The sequence below is a fragment of the Dreissena polymorpha genome, chromosome 7 (assembly GCF_020536995.1).
Source record: "Dreissena polymorpha isolate Duluth1 chromosome 7, UMN_Dpol_1.0, whole genome shotgun sequence".
In the NCBI taxonomy this organism is placed as follows: domain Eukaryota; kingdom Metazoa; phylum Mollusca; class Bivalvia; order Myida; family Dreissenidae; genus Dreissena; species Dreissena polymorpha.
In genome coordinates, this window is record NC_068361.1 from 45743361 (window position 1) to 45762853 (window position 19493).

General features: G+C 37.5%; 1 protein-coding gene across 7 annotated transcripts in view; it reads right to left on the reverse strand.

Annotated features, from left to right (window-relative positions):
* Nucleotides 1-252: 252 nt before the first annotated feature.
* Nucleotides 253-19493, reverse strand: part of LOC127837540 (kinesin heavy chain-like) — a 72607-nt gene continuing 53366 nt past the window's right edge. For 4 of the 7 annotated variants that reach the window (XM_052364717.1, XM_052364716.1, XM_052364713.1 and 1 more), the window contains 5 exons: nucleotides 11813-11949; nucleotides 10954-10974; nucleotides 9948-10027; nucleotides 6595-6698; nucleotides 253-2462 (listed from right to left, as the gene is read on the reverse strand). In XM_052364717.1, the coding sequence (XP_052220677.1) occupies nucleotides 6595-6698; nucleotides 9948-10027; nucleotides 10954-10974; nucleotides 11813-11949 (342 nt within the window). In that variant the 3' untranslated portion in view covers nucleotides 253-2462. The remainder of the gene's footprint in view (nucleotides 2463-6594; nucleotides 6699-9947; nucleotides 10028-10953; nucleotides 10975-11812; nucleotides 11950-19493) is intronic. The other 3 variants (XM_052364718.1, XM_052364714.1, XM_052364712.1) reach the window with 2 other exon arrangements.

Genomic DNA, 19493 nt, shown 5'->3' on the forward strand with positions numbered 1-19493 from the left:
CAAAAAATACTAACAAATTCAACCCAATGTGAATTGAAACTGCAAATTTTGTATTTGTGCATATTAATCCGTCATATAAATTAAATCGGCTTATTTAAAACACGTTAAATTATTTTTGATAAAGTTGTACGGCATGCGTACTACTTGAACCATATAACAGACTGTATACATAAAATTTAAATAGAAGAGTGTTGATTTCTGAGCGAGGATTTGTAAGTGTGACAAACACATTACAGACAAAACACAAACATGCATTCTTTATATTTATATACTTCAAAGCATACCCATTCACATCACAAAATAAATACACCGAAAACAAAATAGCATGCACTATTCATTAAATACAAACTGGGCAGCAAAAGTCATTCAAAAAATTGCATGCAACTTAATGCAGAGATACACTCACAGTCATTTTATCACGCCAAAAAACCCATCTCCCCAAAATACAATTTATCCAATATAACATTCACTTTAATTGCATAACATGATTAAATGTTGTACATTAACTAACTTAATTACATAAGTATTAATATATACCTACAATTCTGTGGAAAATGGACAGATAAAATAATCTCTCTAAATATTCAGCAAACTATCATATTCACAATACCATAATGTTGATAAATAGACATGATAGGTTATAAATACAAGTACATGCATGTACAACAAAGAGACGTTAATACGGCTACAAGCAATTTGGTTTGATAACCTGGTTTATACACAGATGCCCAAACAGAAGATACCTCAATATTGCACCGATACAATAACACCATCGTAACACTACCTGTTCACAACTAAGAAAAATCACAATAAATTTGAACAATGTACTGTTATTACCTACTTCAAAACCAGCATCAATAAAAGTGCCACTATGTAAAATATATTTTCAATAACATATGGGTCAGAAGCCATTGGTATCAGGATCTATGATTTTGGCCATATCTTACAATTCTTTAATTGCTTAATATCACTATTGGACTTTCACGTACGTTCATGTTCACAAGCTTTTTGAAGTTAGACATTTTCAGTCATAAAGACATGTATGCTTTAAAATGTTAAATAAAAAGTCATATGTGATCCATAATAACACAGCATATTTTAGAATTTCAAGCAACCAATTCACGTTGACTCTCAATTTTACACTTAAATTAATGACTGTAATCAATAATGGAGGAATGCTATTGAAGAGAAAATTGTTGGAACATCAAGTTAATGTACGCTTATTTATAATGATCAATTGAATTAACATTTAAACTTTATTGTACGTACCGGTACAAACAGCGTTAACTTTTACTGAGGAAAGACTGCCACATCACGCGAAACTTTGAAAGTCAAAAACATCAGAGAGAATGCTATTGAAGCGCCATCAGAAGTTTTAAACCTTTATCTCATAGATACGTATTTTGACTCATTTGTAGTCCCTAAGAAAGTTAAATTAATTTAAGACCTTTCTTACTATAGTCAAGTTTTAAAGGTGTCATGTCCAACCCTTAGATAAGGATGAGCAGCAAACAGCTCGCAGACTGTTCTGGTTTTATGCTGTTTGAACTTAGCCATTTTCACTTTGCTTCTGAGAGGGAAATGGTTAAAGCAAGTTCATGTCCAAATTCTAACAAAACTAAACGAGCTGTGAACAGGCAGTTATTTCAATGAATGTTTTCTTGTGTACAGACAAACTCTAGTTTTTTTACAGTAACTGTTACCCCTACCATATGCTATCAAGCTACAAGACAAAAGTAACATTACTTAATAGGAGAGAACAAGCAGAGTAAATGTATTTATGTACTTAAATATGATCATAACAACTTATAATATACAAAAAGCACACTGAATTATGACCAAAAGTCATGATGACTTTCAAACTTTCATTACATTTTCATATCATGATTTCTAACACTGTTAACAAATAATAATTCTTGTTAAGGGAATAGTTTTTCATGAATGAAAGTAAGTTGCAAAAACCATTTAAAGTAAACCATAAAGTTTTCTACAACCTAACATCACAAAATAGGCAAAAAACTATAAAATTTGTCAACTCACAACAAAATTACAGTTAGTGAATATCATGAACATTTTGGGAAGTTAAAGTACAGTTACTCATCTTGAACACCGTTATTTACAGAAAATAAAGCAATTTTGTTCAGCATGATTTATCTAATTACAGCTCTAATTTGACCTCAATTAAGAATAATTGACAGAGAACACTATGGAGTGGAAGCAAATGACATAAATTGATAAATAAAAACACAAAAAGTTACAACACCGCTAGCAAAAACAAACACAAACTTGCATTACAAAGAGTGGAATGCAGGAAATCCATTTTACTGTGAACTTAATGAAGTCTGTAAACGCCTGCATCATAACACTGAGTTCTATGATGCTACAATCTTCTTAACTTCGTCTTCTTGTTCTCTGGTTGATCTTTTTAAAGACATAAACATAACTTTTACTAAATCTGGAATCTGAAAATGCAAGAAACACTATGTAAATAACACTAAAAATATATTCCCCAAAAATTTGGATTAATTTCAGTTTTGGCTACAAAATTATTATTATTTTTTTTTTACAGAAAACTCTTTGTTCACATATAATAATAATAATAACAACACAATTATCTCTTACTGAACTCTTTAAACTGTTCTTATACTTTAAAACCCTTGTTATCATTGAGTTATCCTGAATAACACATGCCCAATCATCAATTACCACCAACATAGGATCATGCTCCTATGTGCAAATGACTATAAGACCATAAACATTCAAAATCAACAAATATTTCGTACAATATTTCGAAAAATAAAGTTAACACATAAAAAAAAAGATTTTCCTTATAGAAATAGCCAAAATTTCTGCGCTAGATGTGGTCTAGTAACCTAGATTTATCACGATACAAAATGCTCATTTGTGTGTGTGTAACAATATATATTCCATGTGAATTTCCAGTTTACCATATCCTAACATTTAAGAGCGAACTCGACATTGGCTTTGGGCAGCTTCGGAAGCAGGACATAGATCTCCTGAATAAGCTGCCCGAAGCTAGTCTTGCGCTTGTTCGTAAATGTTCTGAGATCGTTGTGGGAAATTTACATGGAATATATTGTTGCAGAAAAAATACAAGAGCACCGCCTTGCGGGTGCAGACCGCTCATCTACTTTCTTTTTAAAGATGGAGGGACTCTCAATTTCAATCACAAAGGAGGGAGGGGTGGAGTGAAGAGGGGTGTATAGTGTGGGGGTGTGGACATTTATTACATTATCTTCCAAAAATGCGGAAAAAAATGAAAAAAAAAAAATCGGGGGGGGGGGGGGGGGTTTGGGGGGGGGTGTGTTGGTGAGGGGGGATTCTTGGGTGCGATGGTTGGATGGTATTTCAAACATAACATTTTTAACCGTTTAAAAAAAAAAAACTTGGGGGGGGGGGGGGGGTGGGGTATAGTGTGAGGGTGTGGTGGTCATTTGTGAGATGATCTTTAAAAAAAAAATTATGGGGGGGGGGGGGGGGGGGGGGGTTCGGGGGAGGGTGGAGGGGTGGGGGATTCTTGGGTGCGATGGTTGGACGGTATTTCAATCATAAAATAATAAAAATAAATATTTGTGTTTTTTTACCGTTTCAAAAAAAAATTGGGGGGTGGGGGGCGGGGGGTATAGTGTGAGGGTGTGGTGGTCAGTTGTGAGATGATCTTAAAAAAAAAAAAAAAAAAATTATGGGGGGGATTCGGGGAGAAGGAGGAGGGCACGGGGGATGGTTTGGGTGGAGTCTATTGTGGTATGTCAGGTAAGAGTAGTTTTGTCAAAGTATCAATCAAATCTAATCATAAATAAAGAAGTTATGGCAATTTTAGCAAAATTTAATAATTTGACCTTGAGAGTCAAGGTCATTCAAAGGTCAAGGTAAAATTCAACTTCCCATGTACAGTAACCTCATGATAGCATGAAAGTATTTGAAGTTTGAAATCAATAAGCTTGATACTTAAGAGGTAAAGTGGATCGAAACACAAAATTTAACCATATATTCAAAGTTACTAAGTCAAAAAAGGACCATAATTCCGTAAAAATGACAACAAGAGTTATGCAACTTGTCCTTTTACTGTACCCTAATGATAGTTTGCGAGTGTTCCAAGTATGAAAGCAATATCTATGATACTTTAGGGGTAAAGTGGATCAAAACACAAAACTTAACCAAATTTTCAATTTTCTAAGTATAAAGGGCCCATAATTCTGTCCAAATGCCAGTCAGAGTTACATAACTTTGCCTGCACAGTGCCCTTATGATAGTTAATAAGTGTTGCAAGTATGAAAGCAATACCTTTGATACTGTAGGAATAAAGTGGACCAAAACACAAAACTTAACCAAATTTTCAATTTTGTAAGTATAAAAAGGGCACATAACTCTGTCAAAATCCCAGTCAGAGTTACATTACTTTGCCTTCACAGTCCCCTTATGATAGTTAGTAAGTGTTGCAAGTATGAAAGCAATAGCTTTGATACTTACGGAATAAAATGGACCTAAACACAAAACTTAACCAAAATTTTCAATTTTCTAAGTATAAAAAGGGCACATAATTCAGTCAAAATGCACGCCAGAGTTATCTAACTTTGCCTGCCCAGTCCCCTCATGATAGTAAGTAAGTGTACCAAGTTTGAATGCAATAGCATTGATACTTTCTGAGAAAAGTGGACCTAAAAGCAAAACTTAACCAAAATTTTCAATTTTTTAAGTATAAAAAGGGCACATAATTCTGTCAAAATGCACGCCAGAGTTATCTAACTTTGTCTGCCCAGTCCTCTCATGATAGTAAGTAAGTGTAGCAAGTTTGAATGCAATAGCATTGATACTTTCTGAGAAAAATGGACCAAAACGCAAAACTTAAACGGACGCCAACGCCGACGCCAACGCCGACGCCAAGGTGATGACAATAGCTCATAATTTTTTTCAAAAAATAGATGAGCTAAAAAACGAGTATTTTGTATTTGTTGAATCTATGTTACCATACCACATCTTGCGTTGAAATTTTGGCTATTGCTATAACAGACACTGATTATTAACTTTAACTTTATTTTACGAAAATATTTTGCGAAATATTCGTTGATTTTGAGCATTTATGTCAATTTAAACCACTGATACCAGGTGACATCCAAGCGCACTATAACAAAGTGGATATAATGTCCACCTAGGGATCCAAAGGTTCCTAAATGTACCCATACTCTGTGTGCATTCACAACATCAACTCATAAGACAAAGTGCAGGTTCTAATGTGACTTTCACTTAAAAGAGTGCCTTGATACGTACTTTGATGCATTTGTAGTCCCTTTGAAAGTTAAATTTAATTAAAGACCTTTCTTACTAGATTCAAGTTTAAAAGGCTTCATGTCCAACCCTTAGATACTGATGAGCAGCAAACAGCATAAAACCTGAACAGACTGCGAGTTACTCGCAGACTGTTTGAGTTTTATGCTGTTCGCACATAGCCTTAGTTGTGACAAGCCTTGGGATATTGAGGTAATCCGACAACATTGGATAGTTATAAACAACGTCCAATGATAAGATGATTGGCAGAATTCCTTGCAATTATTCCTGGCAATAAGAACTATTTATATGTACTTTAGGGAATATTTCAGATAAAGGTTTTTGTAAGGAATGTGATGTTTAACCCTTTACCACTTAGATACTTATTTTCACGCATTTGTAGTCCCTTAGAAAGTTAAATTGAATTAAAGACCTTTCTTACTAGATTTAAGTATTAAAGGCTTCATTTCCAATCCTTAATTTCTGATGAGCAGCAAACAGCATAAAACCTGAACAGACTGCGAGTTACTCACAGGCTGTTATGGTTTTATGCTGTTTGCACATAGCCATTTTCACTTTGCTTCTCAGTGGGAAAGGCTTAATTCTTACAAAAGGTAAAACATTACTTGTTTAAAAAATATGAATTTAATTTAAACAAGGGCTGTTTGTAAAACATGCATGCCCCCCATATGGGCTGTCCGTTGTAGTGGCAACCATTGTGTGAATACGATTTTTGTCACTGTGACCTTGACCTTTGACCTAGTGACCTGAAAATCAATAGGGGTCATCTGCGGGTCACGATCAATGTACCTATGAAGTGTCATGATCCTAGGCAAAAGCGTTCTTGAGTTATCATTCGAAAATCATTTTACTATTTCGGGTCACCGTGACCTTCACCTTTGACCTAGTGACCTCAAAATCAATAGGGGTAATCTGCAAGTCATGATCAATCTACCTATGAAGTTTCATGATCCTAGGCGTATGCGTTCTTGAGTTATCATTCAAAAACCATTTTACTAAGTCTGGTCACCGTGACCTTGACCTTTGACCTAGTGACCTCAAAATCAATAGGGGTCATCTGCGAGTCATGATCAATGTACCTATGAAGTTTCATGATCCTAGGCCCAAGGGTTCTTGAGTTATCGTCTGACAACCACCTGGTGGACGGACCGACCGACAGACCGACCGACATGAGCAAAGCAATATACCCCCTCTTCTTCGAAGGGGGGCATAAAAAAAAAGAATAACAAATACAGAAATTTTTATGAATAAAAGGAATCTCCTAAGCCCACCTTTCAGCAAACTCACCTAAGCTCTGGCCGGTCCATTCACAACTGCTCCACCTCCACGGATACCCACGGACTGTGGACTGACAGTGGACTGGGGGTGCTGACCAGGGCGGATAGGTTTGGCTGAAAAACAACATCACAGTCATAAATGCATGCCCATGGTATGTTTTCCTCTGTTTGTGTGTGTGTACCGGTATGTATTTTTGAGTTTATGAGGTCCTTCCATGCCTAAGGTTGCATTATGTGAGGACCCCGAGTGAGTGCCAACACTCCTACCTCATTTGCTCAATAGACTTAAGAAAGTTGGGACCAATTTTGGAATTATAGCTGCAAACAAAATTCCATCTATTTCTAGTAGTTGCTGAAAGATTTAAAATTGTTGGTGTGGTCTTGTGTTATGGGGGAAAACCAGAGGACCCTCCAGAAACCCCCACCTGTGTGGTATGGTGACTGCGAACCAAACAAACTTCTGGGAGCGGGGATTAACCCTTTCAGTGCAGGAACCGAATTTTAAAGGCCTTTGCAAACAGTTTGGATCCAGATGAGACGCCACAGAACGTGGCGTCTCATCAGGATCCAAACTGTTTGCTATTCTGATAGTATTCTTTAAAAAAAGTCGGAGAAAATGCTAATTTTAGAAATTCAGCAGACGACATTTTAGCAGACGACCAATTTCCCAGCATGCAAAGGGTTAAACCTGGGAAGTGGGGATTAAACCTGGGAAGTGAGTGTAGCAACAACTGCGCTAACCAGGAATAAGCTTTGTATACACTTTAAAGTAATGCAATAAATCGCCTAAAACTGAATTTACCCTACAATGTTCATTCATGCTGTTAAGCTGTCTTCCTATCATTTTAACAGTGGAACTATTGTGTACTAGAATGAGTTGACCACCTAAACTTCATGGTACATATTTAAAGTTTCAAAGTTCATCGCTCGAGATGTATGGAAGAAGTTTACCCCGCCAAACTATAACAGTTTGACCATGTGACTGACTGACACATAGAATATCAGAGCGACTCTAACATACCCCTCTCTAATATCCTTGGTGGAGTATACAAAGCCTTATTTTTTAAATATATTTTAAATTTTTTAAACCTATTTATTTTAGCTCTATTGCATTGAAAGCCCTGGGCGCATGGGCTTATTGAAACGCTCTTGAGTCTGTTTTTTGAGCCTAAAACCAGTACTTGGTGTATTCAGCAGGGATTGAACCCATGACCTCCTGGTCTCTAGGTGGACACCATATCCACTACACCACAGCGACCTTAATGATTTCATAAATGGTATGAAGTTAAATATAAACCAATCTGTTATAATTTGACCACACTCAACAGGACCAATTCATAAACTATCAGAACAAATTTCATAAACTTATAAAATGAAGGACATAATAATAATCAATACAACAAAAAAAGTTTTGAATTTACATCCATTTTGCTATGTTAACTTTTAATGACAATCATTTGACATTCTGGTATCTTCTCTATTAAACTGTTCATGTAAATTGATAAATGCCAGGTTTATTTTGAAACTTTAAACTGTTCTGATAGATGAGATTTCAAAACACTTAATGGCTGAGATGCTCACATTGTTAGCAGGCAGTTATGGTATTGTTAAACATTATGATATTGTTAAACATTATGATATTGTTAAACATTATGATATTGTAACATATGATATGTTAAACATTCTTATTGTTAAACATTATGATATTGTTAAACATTATGATATTGTTAAACATTATGATATTGTTAAACATTATGATATTGTTAAACATTATGATATTGTTAAACATTATGATATTGTTAAACATTATGATATTGTTAAACATTATGATATTGTTAAACATTATGATATTGTTAAACATTATGATATTGTTAAACATTATGATATTGTTAACATTATGATATTGTTAAACATTATGATATTGTTAAACATTATGATATTGTTAAACATTATGATATTGTTAAACATTATGATATTGTTAAACATTATGATATTGTTAAACATTATGATATTGTTAAACATTATGATATTGTTAAACATTATGATATTGTTAAACATTATGATATTGTTAAACATAATGATATTGTTAAACATTATGATATTGTTAAACATTATGATCAAGTTTTGACTGCAAATAAAATTGTAAAAGTTAAAAATATATGCAAACCGAGAACAAATGCTTAAATACTTTTCAAAGTTTTGATAAACATATTCTTCAAACCTTGTAAAATTCATTAGTTTAAACCTATTTATTGAAGCTCGATTGCATAGAAAGCCTAAGGCTTATTTGAAACGCTCTCGAGTCCGTTTCCTGGGACTAGAACCAGTACTTGGTGTCTATAGGGAAGATATAAAGAACGTTCCCACTATGGGTATCAAACCCATGACCTGCTGGTCGCTAGACGGACACCATATCCCCTACACCACGGCGACCTTTGTTAAACTAATTACACTGATGTGTTAAGTTAAGCTACACTGGCTATTGCCTTTTTGAGGCCAAAGAGAGTAAGTATTCGTAAACATTGTGTGTGTATTTGTTCCAGGGCTCGAAATTAACACTCGCACACTCGCAAAATGCGAGTGAAAATACGGATTGCGAGTTAAGTTTTAAGCCACTAGTAATTTTTTGCGAGTAAAGAAATAGTGAAAAAAAAAAAGAAGTAATATTGCTAAATATGCTCGACGTTCTGAACGCTAAACCGTAGGTCATAGAACGTCCATATACCCGTATGCGGAAGCCCGCACCTTGTATGTAGACTGGTATACTTATAGTACAGATTCGCGGATGGTATTGGTACAGAGAACGTTAAACAGTCTACTTATTCAAACGTGTTCATTGAATTTGAACAGACATGGTGTCGAAGCGAAAAATAACTAGTTTCTTTTTGCCCACAGGCGTAAATAACAATACGTAAGATAAAGCAAAGTTTTACCTTTGAGTAAAAAAAACAAAAACGTTAAATTATGTTTCGAGCAAAATTTTCGAGAATGTTTTTGATTTTGCGAGTTGGTATTAAAGCTGCTTGTTACGTTTTGCAAGTAGAAAAAAAAGTTAAATTCGAGCCCTGTTGTTCAGAAATTACCCTTGTTCTGAGAAAACTGGGGTTAACAAATGTGTATAAAATGTTATCCCAGATTAGCCTGCGCAGTTCGAACAGACCGATCAGGGACGACACTTTCAACCTAAACTGGATTTCCGTTCAAAACATACTACCTTAATAAAAAAAACCCACACCTTTACTTCAGAAAGTGTCATCCCTGATAAGCCTGTACGGAATGGACAGGGATGACACTTTAGGCATATGCATTAAGCCCCGTTTACCCGGAACAAGGCTCATATAGTATAACACTGCTATGACTCACCTATCTGAGCAGCGTGTCCACGGCGGGCCAGGTTCTTCTGTCTCACAGCTTCCTTGATCCTGTCAACCTCGTGCTGATACCTACAGGGGAGAACAGGACCAAATCAGTGTCTTAGTAAGATTTGTTACTTAAAAAATACATTTGTAGGACCAATAACAGTGTGCTTATAAAATTTGTGCTTAGGCAAAAATAAAAACAATTTTCTTTTTCAGGCCATGGTCTCAAAAATGTGAGTTGACTAGAAAAACTAAAAACTTAATAAATAAAACAAAACAAAAGACAATATCTATGTCAGATAAAACAACAGTCCCCTACCAGGTTAACGATGTAAGAGTGAGAACAGAATCTCTATAAGTTTCATTTAAGTACTTCTTAGTTTATGACAGAACGCAAATTTTAAATATTTCAATTATTTATGTAAGCACAGCAATCGCACATTTTATTATTTACACAGGTCAATCAATTTTAAAAGTTTAAGCTAGATCTGCTGAGCCTTTTCAGAGAAGACGAAAACACAAGCAATTTGTGAGCTGTATGTTCTTAAGTCGTAAAAAGTGCCACCATTCAGTCGAAACTTGACAAAGCCAAAAACTTAACAATCATCTAAAAAAATAAGGTAATTCAGTGTGAAAGTTTGAGTAATATAAACCCAGTACTTGAAGAGGAGTTCGTAACATGGGCTTCCACAAATACATAATGTGAGGATGAACGGACAGACAGACAAGACGAAGTGAAATGCTTAATGCCTCCAACACAATGACAGCAAATTTATATGTAGGGTTTATTTTTCAAATATTATAATGAAAATTATGCAGCGATGATGTTTTTGTGCCAAGTCAGAACATCAGTTTACAAATGGTAGAATCAGTGCAGTGCATTATTAATGAAGGTTAACACCGATATATTTTTGAATGAAAATAGTTCGCTGTATGTGCACTATATAGTAAAAGTGCAGTCAGGGTAACATGAATGGAATGGGCAATGCAAGGTAAATTAGACAGTTGACCTTTCTTGCCACAAAGCAACGCTGTAAAAGGCATATGACAAAACAATTTACTTTATACAGATGCAAAAAACTATTATCCATAAACTTGTTACAAGAAAAGGGAGCAAACAGAAATCACTAACAAAATGTTTAAAAATATTCAATTTACGATTTTAAATTCTGCGTCAGTGGTTCACAATTGCATGCTTAAAAATACTTCTTTACAAATTAACCTTACATTAGCTCTATACCACCTTTTCAGGAATTAAAAAATACAGTCACCAAACGGGAACAAATTCGCAACCATGTCCCTCCAACAATCAACAAAATTAAATCATAAGACCATAAGACCCCTTTCGCTTTAGCCAGCTGGAAAACACATCTTTATGTATCTTACAGGGTTCCCAACTTTTGGTATGAACAAAATTCCCTGATATTTCCCTGATGGAAAATAAAAATTCGAGGATCATAATTTTGACCTATTTCTTGTTTTAAACACCCTTAATAAATATATATAGGTGCATCACAGCTGCTATATAAACAGAGAGAAAGCAGTAGGTATTTTCTAATACATGTAGTACACTGAGCTACATGTATACTACAAAGCCACCATAGCCAAACAGATAAATTATTGCTGTTTTAAAAATATGGACTTTTCGACACAAGTCGGAAAAGGCTGACGAAACAAAATTCCCTGATTTTTCCCTGATTTAAGGAACTTTTCTCAAATTCCCTGACTTTTCCTTGACTGGAAAAAATGAAAGTCTTTTTCCAGGTTTTCCCTGATTTCACGGTTGGCTGGTAACCCTGTCTAAGGGTGTTATTTCATCAATGCAAGCACAACGAAGGGATATAAAGCACAAAGTGCTGTAGTACAGACCTCTTCCTATCCCTCATGGCCCCTTCCTTGGCATCCTTAAGGGCCGTCTCAAGGGCCTTAACTCTGTCCATGGTGGCTCGTAGACGCTTCTCCAGCTTGGGGAGCTCACAGCGCAGGTCTGCGTTATCACGCACCAACTAAAACACACAGAACCTCTAGTTATATAACTTGTCACAGAAGTGATGGATAGCCCATTAGTGATTAATAACCCTTAAGTGCTTTGACAACGTGATGAATAAGCCTTAAGTGATATGACAAGGTGATGAATAACCCTTAAGTGCTATGACAACCTGATGAATAAGCCTTAAGTGCCATGACAACATGATGAATAACCCTTAAGTGCTATGATAAAGTGATGAATAACCCTTAAGTGCTATGACAACCTGATGAATAAGCCTTAAGTGATATGACTACCTGATGAATAACCCTTAAGTGCTATGATAAAGTGATGAATAACCCTTAAGTGCTATGACAATGTGATGAATAACCCTTAAGTGCTATGATAAAGTGATGAATAACCCTTAAGTACTTTGACAACCTGATTAATAGCCATTTAGTGATATGACAACCCGATGAATAACCCGTAAGTGCTATGAAAACCTGATGAATAACCCTTTATTGCTATGACAACCTGATGAATAACCCTTTAGTGATATGACAACCAGATGAATAACCATTAAGTGATATGACAACCTGACGAATAACCCTTAAGTGAAATGACAACTAGCTCAACTCACAGAAATTAGTTTGCACTGGCAATTTCATTTCAGAGACCCGAGATAATTGGTGATGTTGTGCTCTCCTTCTCATTAGATTATTTTGTTATTGTCAATGTATGTTTTTTTTTAAACAAATTTAAATGTTTGTTTCATTTGAAAACCTGATTGGAAAGTTATATTCATGAATTATGTTAAAGGCTGGTAACGATGTACAAGATTACTTTTTGTTCACTACATACATTTTTCACTCTCATTTATTTTACCATTAGAATGAAATCACTCAAATTTAGCACTCGCAACCTTCCAGTACAATTAAAATTTTGCATTTTGCAAGTAGAGGAGTGCTAAATTTGAGCACAGATAAGTTTTGAAGGTGCATTACTTATGCAAAGATAAACTGCCTTTTTACACACAGCACCAGTGTTTGGACCATTCTGAGCTTTTCAATGTTACACTGCACCTGTTTGTAAAACATAGTGATTCAAGATTACACTGTGCCTGTGTGTGGACATTTGTGGGTGATTCAAGGTTACACTGCATCTGTGTGTGGAAATTTGTGAGTGATTCAAGGTTACACTGCACCTGTTTGTGGACCTTTGTGAGTTGTTTAAGGGGTTACACTGCACCTGTTTGATCTTTGTGAGTTGTTGAAGGAGTTTCACTGTACATGTTTGTGATCCTTTGTGAGTTGTTTAAGGGGTTACACTGCACCTGTTTGTGGATCTTTGTGAGTTGTTTAAGGGGTTTCACTGCACATGTTTGTGACCCTTTGTAAGTTGTTTAAGGGGTTACACTGCACCTGTTTGTGGATCTTTGTGAGTTGTGTAAGGGGTTACAAAGCACCTGTTTGTGGACCTTAGTTAGTTGTTCAAGGTTACACTGCACCAGTTTGTGGTACAAATTTTTTAAATAAAATTCATTTTAATTATTAAATACTTACCTGTTATCGTATGCTTATACTTTCAAAGGGGAAATAACTCATCCGGAATTTTAACTGGGAATCCGCCACCTCAATACCGTAATACAGGCCAGGTTAAACATAGTGCAATGCAACCTAGCCAAAAATCGGTAACCAACCCTCAATATTCTTTCAATATATATACAAAAATATTAATCGAATAGCGGGGTGGGAGGTGGGACTTACCGATAACAGGTAAGTATTTAATAATTAAAATGAATTTTATTTAAAAAATTTGTTTTAATGTCATAAATACTGACCTGTTATCGTATGCTGATTTTGCAGCTGCGGTGGGAAGGTTAGTATATATTTTCCCAACACAGTAGAACCCATAAACAGGGTTATCAGCTAATGATATCAAGTAATCTTCGTTAAAATGGTATTAATTATGACTTCTCGGACAGAGTAATATGTCTATGTCGTAAAGAAGACACTACCGTTAGTGAAACCACAACAAGCCCAAACGTATACAAATTGTATTGTTGGCACTTCAGAAAACGAAGATAAAAAGATGACAAGGTGGTCGGATTCCTCCAGTAAACAGCTTAGAGCACGTCAAAAAGTGGGGTGTGATTAATATATGCCCACAAAACAGACAGAGCTCTTAATTCATGCGGTCAGATCCTAAAAAGGAATGAATCCTTAGATAGGATAAGATTAACTTTCCTTAGTCGAGGTCTAACCCAGAGAAATAGAAGCCGCAGACACATCTCCCCCCCCCCTTTTTTGGGGAAATGAAGAGTGTCTTTGAGAACCTCGAATGGACTTCTGACTAACACTGCTGAGATAGAACTTCAAAGCCCTGATTGCCCAAAGAAGTTTATCCTCATCTTCATGACTACCAGTTTAAGAAAACTTGGAAACTTGAAGGTAGAAGCCATATAGAGGACTTGATATAAAGCAAGGAATCCTGGCTGACACAACAAAGTGAAAACGACAATAGATCCAACTGGAATTGGTCGTATTCAACAGAAAAAGCATGAATTTCACTTCTCCGTATGGTAAAAGCCATAATAAGAAGGAAAACCGTCTTAAAATTATATTGGAACTGTTAATAAGCCTGATGAAAAAGGTTCATAGGGAGCTCATTAAGCATCCCAACATGTTACACAAGTTAAAACCGCTTAAGAAGGTAAAGGAACGAAAAACATAGTGTTGACGTTCCATAGTTTGGATCAGTTCCAAAATAGGTAAGACAGCACAGAGTTGCGATGACTTACACAAAACAAGGTATACGAAAGCATAATCTCTATCCTTTGATGAAGAAAAGAACAAATTTCTTATCATCAAGAAAAAGATGAGAAAAACCTCTATGTATCTAGCAGAGTGATTAAGGTAATAACTATGCTCTCAATTACCCAGTAAAAAATGAATTTCCATAGAACCTTTATACAGTTCTGATGGAATTATCCTTGCACAAGTAACAAGGATTGAAACTCTAACAGAAAAACGTTCTTCTGTAGAGATAACTAAAATTTATTGATGGCCAGACATGAAGTGGCACATGTTTGGATCAGTAAAAATATGTCTCAGTGAGATATGATATTTGACCTGTGAAGAAGTTTCCTGAAAATAATTGTACAGGAGACTTAAAAGGTCGTAGAACCATAATCCCATGGTTCATTAAGTATATTTCATGAAATTATGGCAAAAACTCAGTTATTGCAAAAACTCACCAAGAAGGCAAGATATTCCAGTTTATGTCAATGGACGAATGTATAACAATCGTACACCCTGCTGGATCGATTTATGTGAACTGCATTGTTGACGTTGTTCAGCATACCGGTATACACTGCGATATACGATCGCATAACGCTAATAACTAGCGTTTGATGATAAACAACATTCTTTGATATACTATGTACACCATGCAACTCGTCTGCAACTTCACTGCCGCGCATGCGCAATTACATTATTGAACCCAACGGAAAAATAATTCGAAAGAAAGAACTGCAGGACAAAAGGTCCAACAGGGCGTTGAGACGAACTGGTATGAGAAAAACGATAGAGAAAATTTGTTGTTCTTGTAAAGAACGAATAAGTTCCTGATTTCCAGTTACAAGGAGTGATAATATGATCACCTCCGTGTCTGTAAGTAAACCACGACCGATGTGTGATAGTTGAAACCATCACAAAGGAATCGTGAAAATGTGTTGTAAATGAAAAACAGCTAAAAAGAATTTTCGCTTTTCAAGATGTAGTTGTGCAGGTGATATTCGTTAGGATACCACATAATTGAGAAAATCAAGATACGTTGTTCTATGTGATCGTCCATAACCTTATCTGCTCACATCTGTATAAGATGTAAGGAAGGTTGTGGTAGAATAAACTATATTCTTGCCAAGATAATCTTCTAGTCTAGACACCACTGAATAGTGGTAAATAATGACAAAAAGATGGAAATCTGTGTCATTAAATAATCCCGAGATTAATACAATTATCTTAAAAATAAAGCTGAAACGGACGTAAGAAAAGACGTCTCAGCAGAAGGACCGGTGACCGGACCGGTAAATACCGACCGGTGACCGGAACCATTTGTCAAGGATGGGTGGGCAAAGAAACCACGGCAAGCCGAACTTTCCCACTCCAAACACACTTGAAAATTGGTAGAATAGGACAGTGTTTAACACTTATAAGTTTATGACCTATCTACAGAATATAGCCTCTTCTTGAACCAATAACAGGCGCCTTTAAAATCCTGGATAATACAGGTCGCGAAGTCATCGATTTGCGAAGTACGGAAATATGATTGATAGTGGTACCTCCGGAATCGGAGGTGTGATGGCAGAAAAAGGTGAAAACCCTAGGGGTAACCTTAAGCGGGTCCACGCTTGCCGGTAGACTTGATTAATCCATTTACTTCAAGACTTCTAACCTGGACGAATTCCGAAAGGAATACGACCAGTTATAGGAAGACGGCCTGTTATGGCCAGAAGTGTAATAGAAGAATAACTTTAAGATGAGGTCCCTCCAGATCCTAGGATCTAAGATCTGAGTTCAATAGGTCCTAAGCCATCTACAAGACTGTAGCCGCTATGCGGTCAATCTGATAGGCAATCCTATGTATCAGAACTCTTGTTGATTCCAGTAGCTTGAAAATATGCACTGCCGTAGGAGCAATAGAAAAGCAGAAGTCGATACAAATGTCGTCTTGCTAATCCTGCTAGCGTCATTAATGTGTCCCAACTGTTCCGTGACACTGACTGCAAAGTCTGTAGCCGACAGGTAAAGGCGGTTAAAACAATTCATCATTCGGGTCTCGAACATAAATTAATAGAGGTCAAATAGTAATGTTCGACCTCAATGCTAGTCTCCGAGCCCACTTCAGCCGATCTATCTGCAAGACCAGTAGTCTGCATGTAGCCGGTTGAGATAGAAGTACAAATAACAGATATAGCATGATTTGGTAACCGTCGCCAGTAGAACATCAGTATTGAAAAACACAAAAAGTCATGTAGATTGTTGAATCCATAAAATATAGTATTCAATACAATCATAGCCAGGGGTATACAACTATGTAATGTAGACGATACCCGTGATACTAAAAATTGACCGATGAAAACACAGTGGAATACCGGTAATTGGTAAGTGGTGACCGAACCGGACCGGTCAATGACCGGTAACTGTAGCCCGGTGAACGGACCAGTCATAATATGACCGGTAACGTTACCAATTAAAGACCGAAAAATGGTGGAATCCATATGGTCTGTTATCAATGTCAAGCACTGCTCGGAAAAGAAGATCATGCCAAAAAAATCCAATCCGATGGCGATGAGACATCACTTATTCTGACCGGTGATCAGTGATCGGTGATATGACCGATGAATGGTGACCGATGTCCGGTGATCGGGACCGGTATAATATAACTGCGTCAGAATGGAAATATCTGGTGCAGAAGAATGACCATCCACGAAGTAATCTGATAATGTTAACCGGAAAACAACGGTAGATTATCAGTATTAATAGGCATAAGTGTCCTTGTAGTCGTAGTGGAGAAAAGAACAGCTTATCCCGAAGCCTTAATGTTAAACGAACTAGTGTTCGTATACAACTACGGCTCGGTGACTGCAACATGTGTGGATGCCATAAGAAGAACCATCACACGTGGAATGGAGACATGATATTCCTAAAGGAATAAAATGGAGAACGTCGATATGACCAGTAGGTTCATTAACGCCTACGTGAGAAGTGGCGACATCCATATAACTTCGATGCCGAAATATTGTTCGGCTACGCTGGAAATATTGTCTTCTACAATATTGTCTCCGTGAGCATTGACATGATCGCTTACGAGCGTATCAACGCCGAGAACTGCTCAATGAAGGAGAGGTATGTTCGATAACTATCCAGTGGTGCTCAATGCAGTCCGCTGATGTCTACGTGAAGGTTGACGACGTCCTCGTTTCCTGCGATGTCGAGATCTGGATCGGCCGAGATGTGGATCGGCTGCGATGAGACCGAGATCTTCTAGAATAACGTCTCCGTGAGTGACGACGTGATCGCTTACGAGAGCCGCGACGATGAGAACTGCTCGACGAAGAAGAGCGTGTCCGATGTCTAATCCTTAATGAAGACGATGTATTCAACGAAGAATAGGAGAATAATTCAATGAAGAAGACCGAGTTCTTCTTCTTGACCGGTGACTGGTGTTATCGGTGGCAGGCCTAACTGATGACTGTTGACCGGTGACCGGAGCGGTGATCAATGACCGGACCGGTGACCGGACCGGACCGTTGACATGACCGGACCGGTGACATGACCGGTGACCGGACCGGTGACATGACCGGTGACCGGACCGGTGAAATGACCGGTGACCGGACCGGACCGGTGATCAATGACCGGACCGGTGACCGGACCGGACCGGTGACATGACCGGTGACCGGACCGGTGACATGACCGGTGACCGGACCGGTGACATGACCGGTGACCGGACCGGTGATCAATGACCGGACCGGTGACCGGACCGGTTACCGGACCGGTGACATGACCGGTGACCGGACCGGTGACATGACCGGTGACCGGACCGGACCGGTGATCAATGACCGGACCGGTGACCGGACCGGACCGGTGACATGACCGGTGACCGGACCGGACCGGTGACATGACCGGTGACCGGACCGGTGATCAATGACCGGACCGGACCGGTGACATGACCGGTGACCGGACCGGCCGGCCGGTCAGACGTCGATCAATGGTCCGTGATCAACGTCCCCGGTGACGTACCGGTCATATCATGACCAGTGTTGTCACCGGATAATGACCGTATGGCGGATGCCAAATGGTCCGGCATTGGTCGATGTCCTTGACCAATGCCATCGGGCAAAGACCGGCTGACGGGTGTCGCCATATGGTCTGATGTTGACCGACTGTCTAAGAGACTTAGCATAGTACGGTCGCGATCGTGCCCGATACCCGGTGACTGATACTGCAACTATCATCCATGATCTGCGAAGTCACCGGGTATTTATCCACTCTTGTTTCTGCGACCATCATGTAGTCGAATATATGAAAAACAAGAGCAAAGCATATTCAACCATAAACTGGTCACAGACCAGATTATCATACGGCACATAAAATCATTATTTGACCATAATGAAAATTATAATAATACTGCCGTAGATCATAAATTAAACAAAAGTTTAATTCAAAACAGATGAAAAATAAAATGACGATCAATTAGATTGTCATACGGAACGTTAAAATCATTATTGCACACAATGGCAAATGATAAACAATCTGTCAATAGAAGAACACGCTTTGCACGATCTCGTAACACATTAGAAGAACATGCTTTGCACGTTCTAGCAATGTATTAGAAGAGCACGTTTTGCACGTGGTCGTTCGCGCCTGAAAACACCCAGCATGGTAGAAAAAAAACCATTGTTCGATAAAAACAAGCATGGCTTACCTTTTACAAATGAAACAAAATCCATTAAATCCACACAAATTAATCCGAATGAGAAATAAAAAGATAAATAACACAATTTATCTATTCAAAACCCCA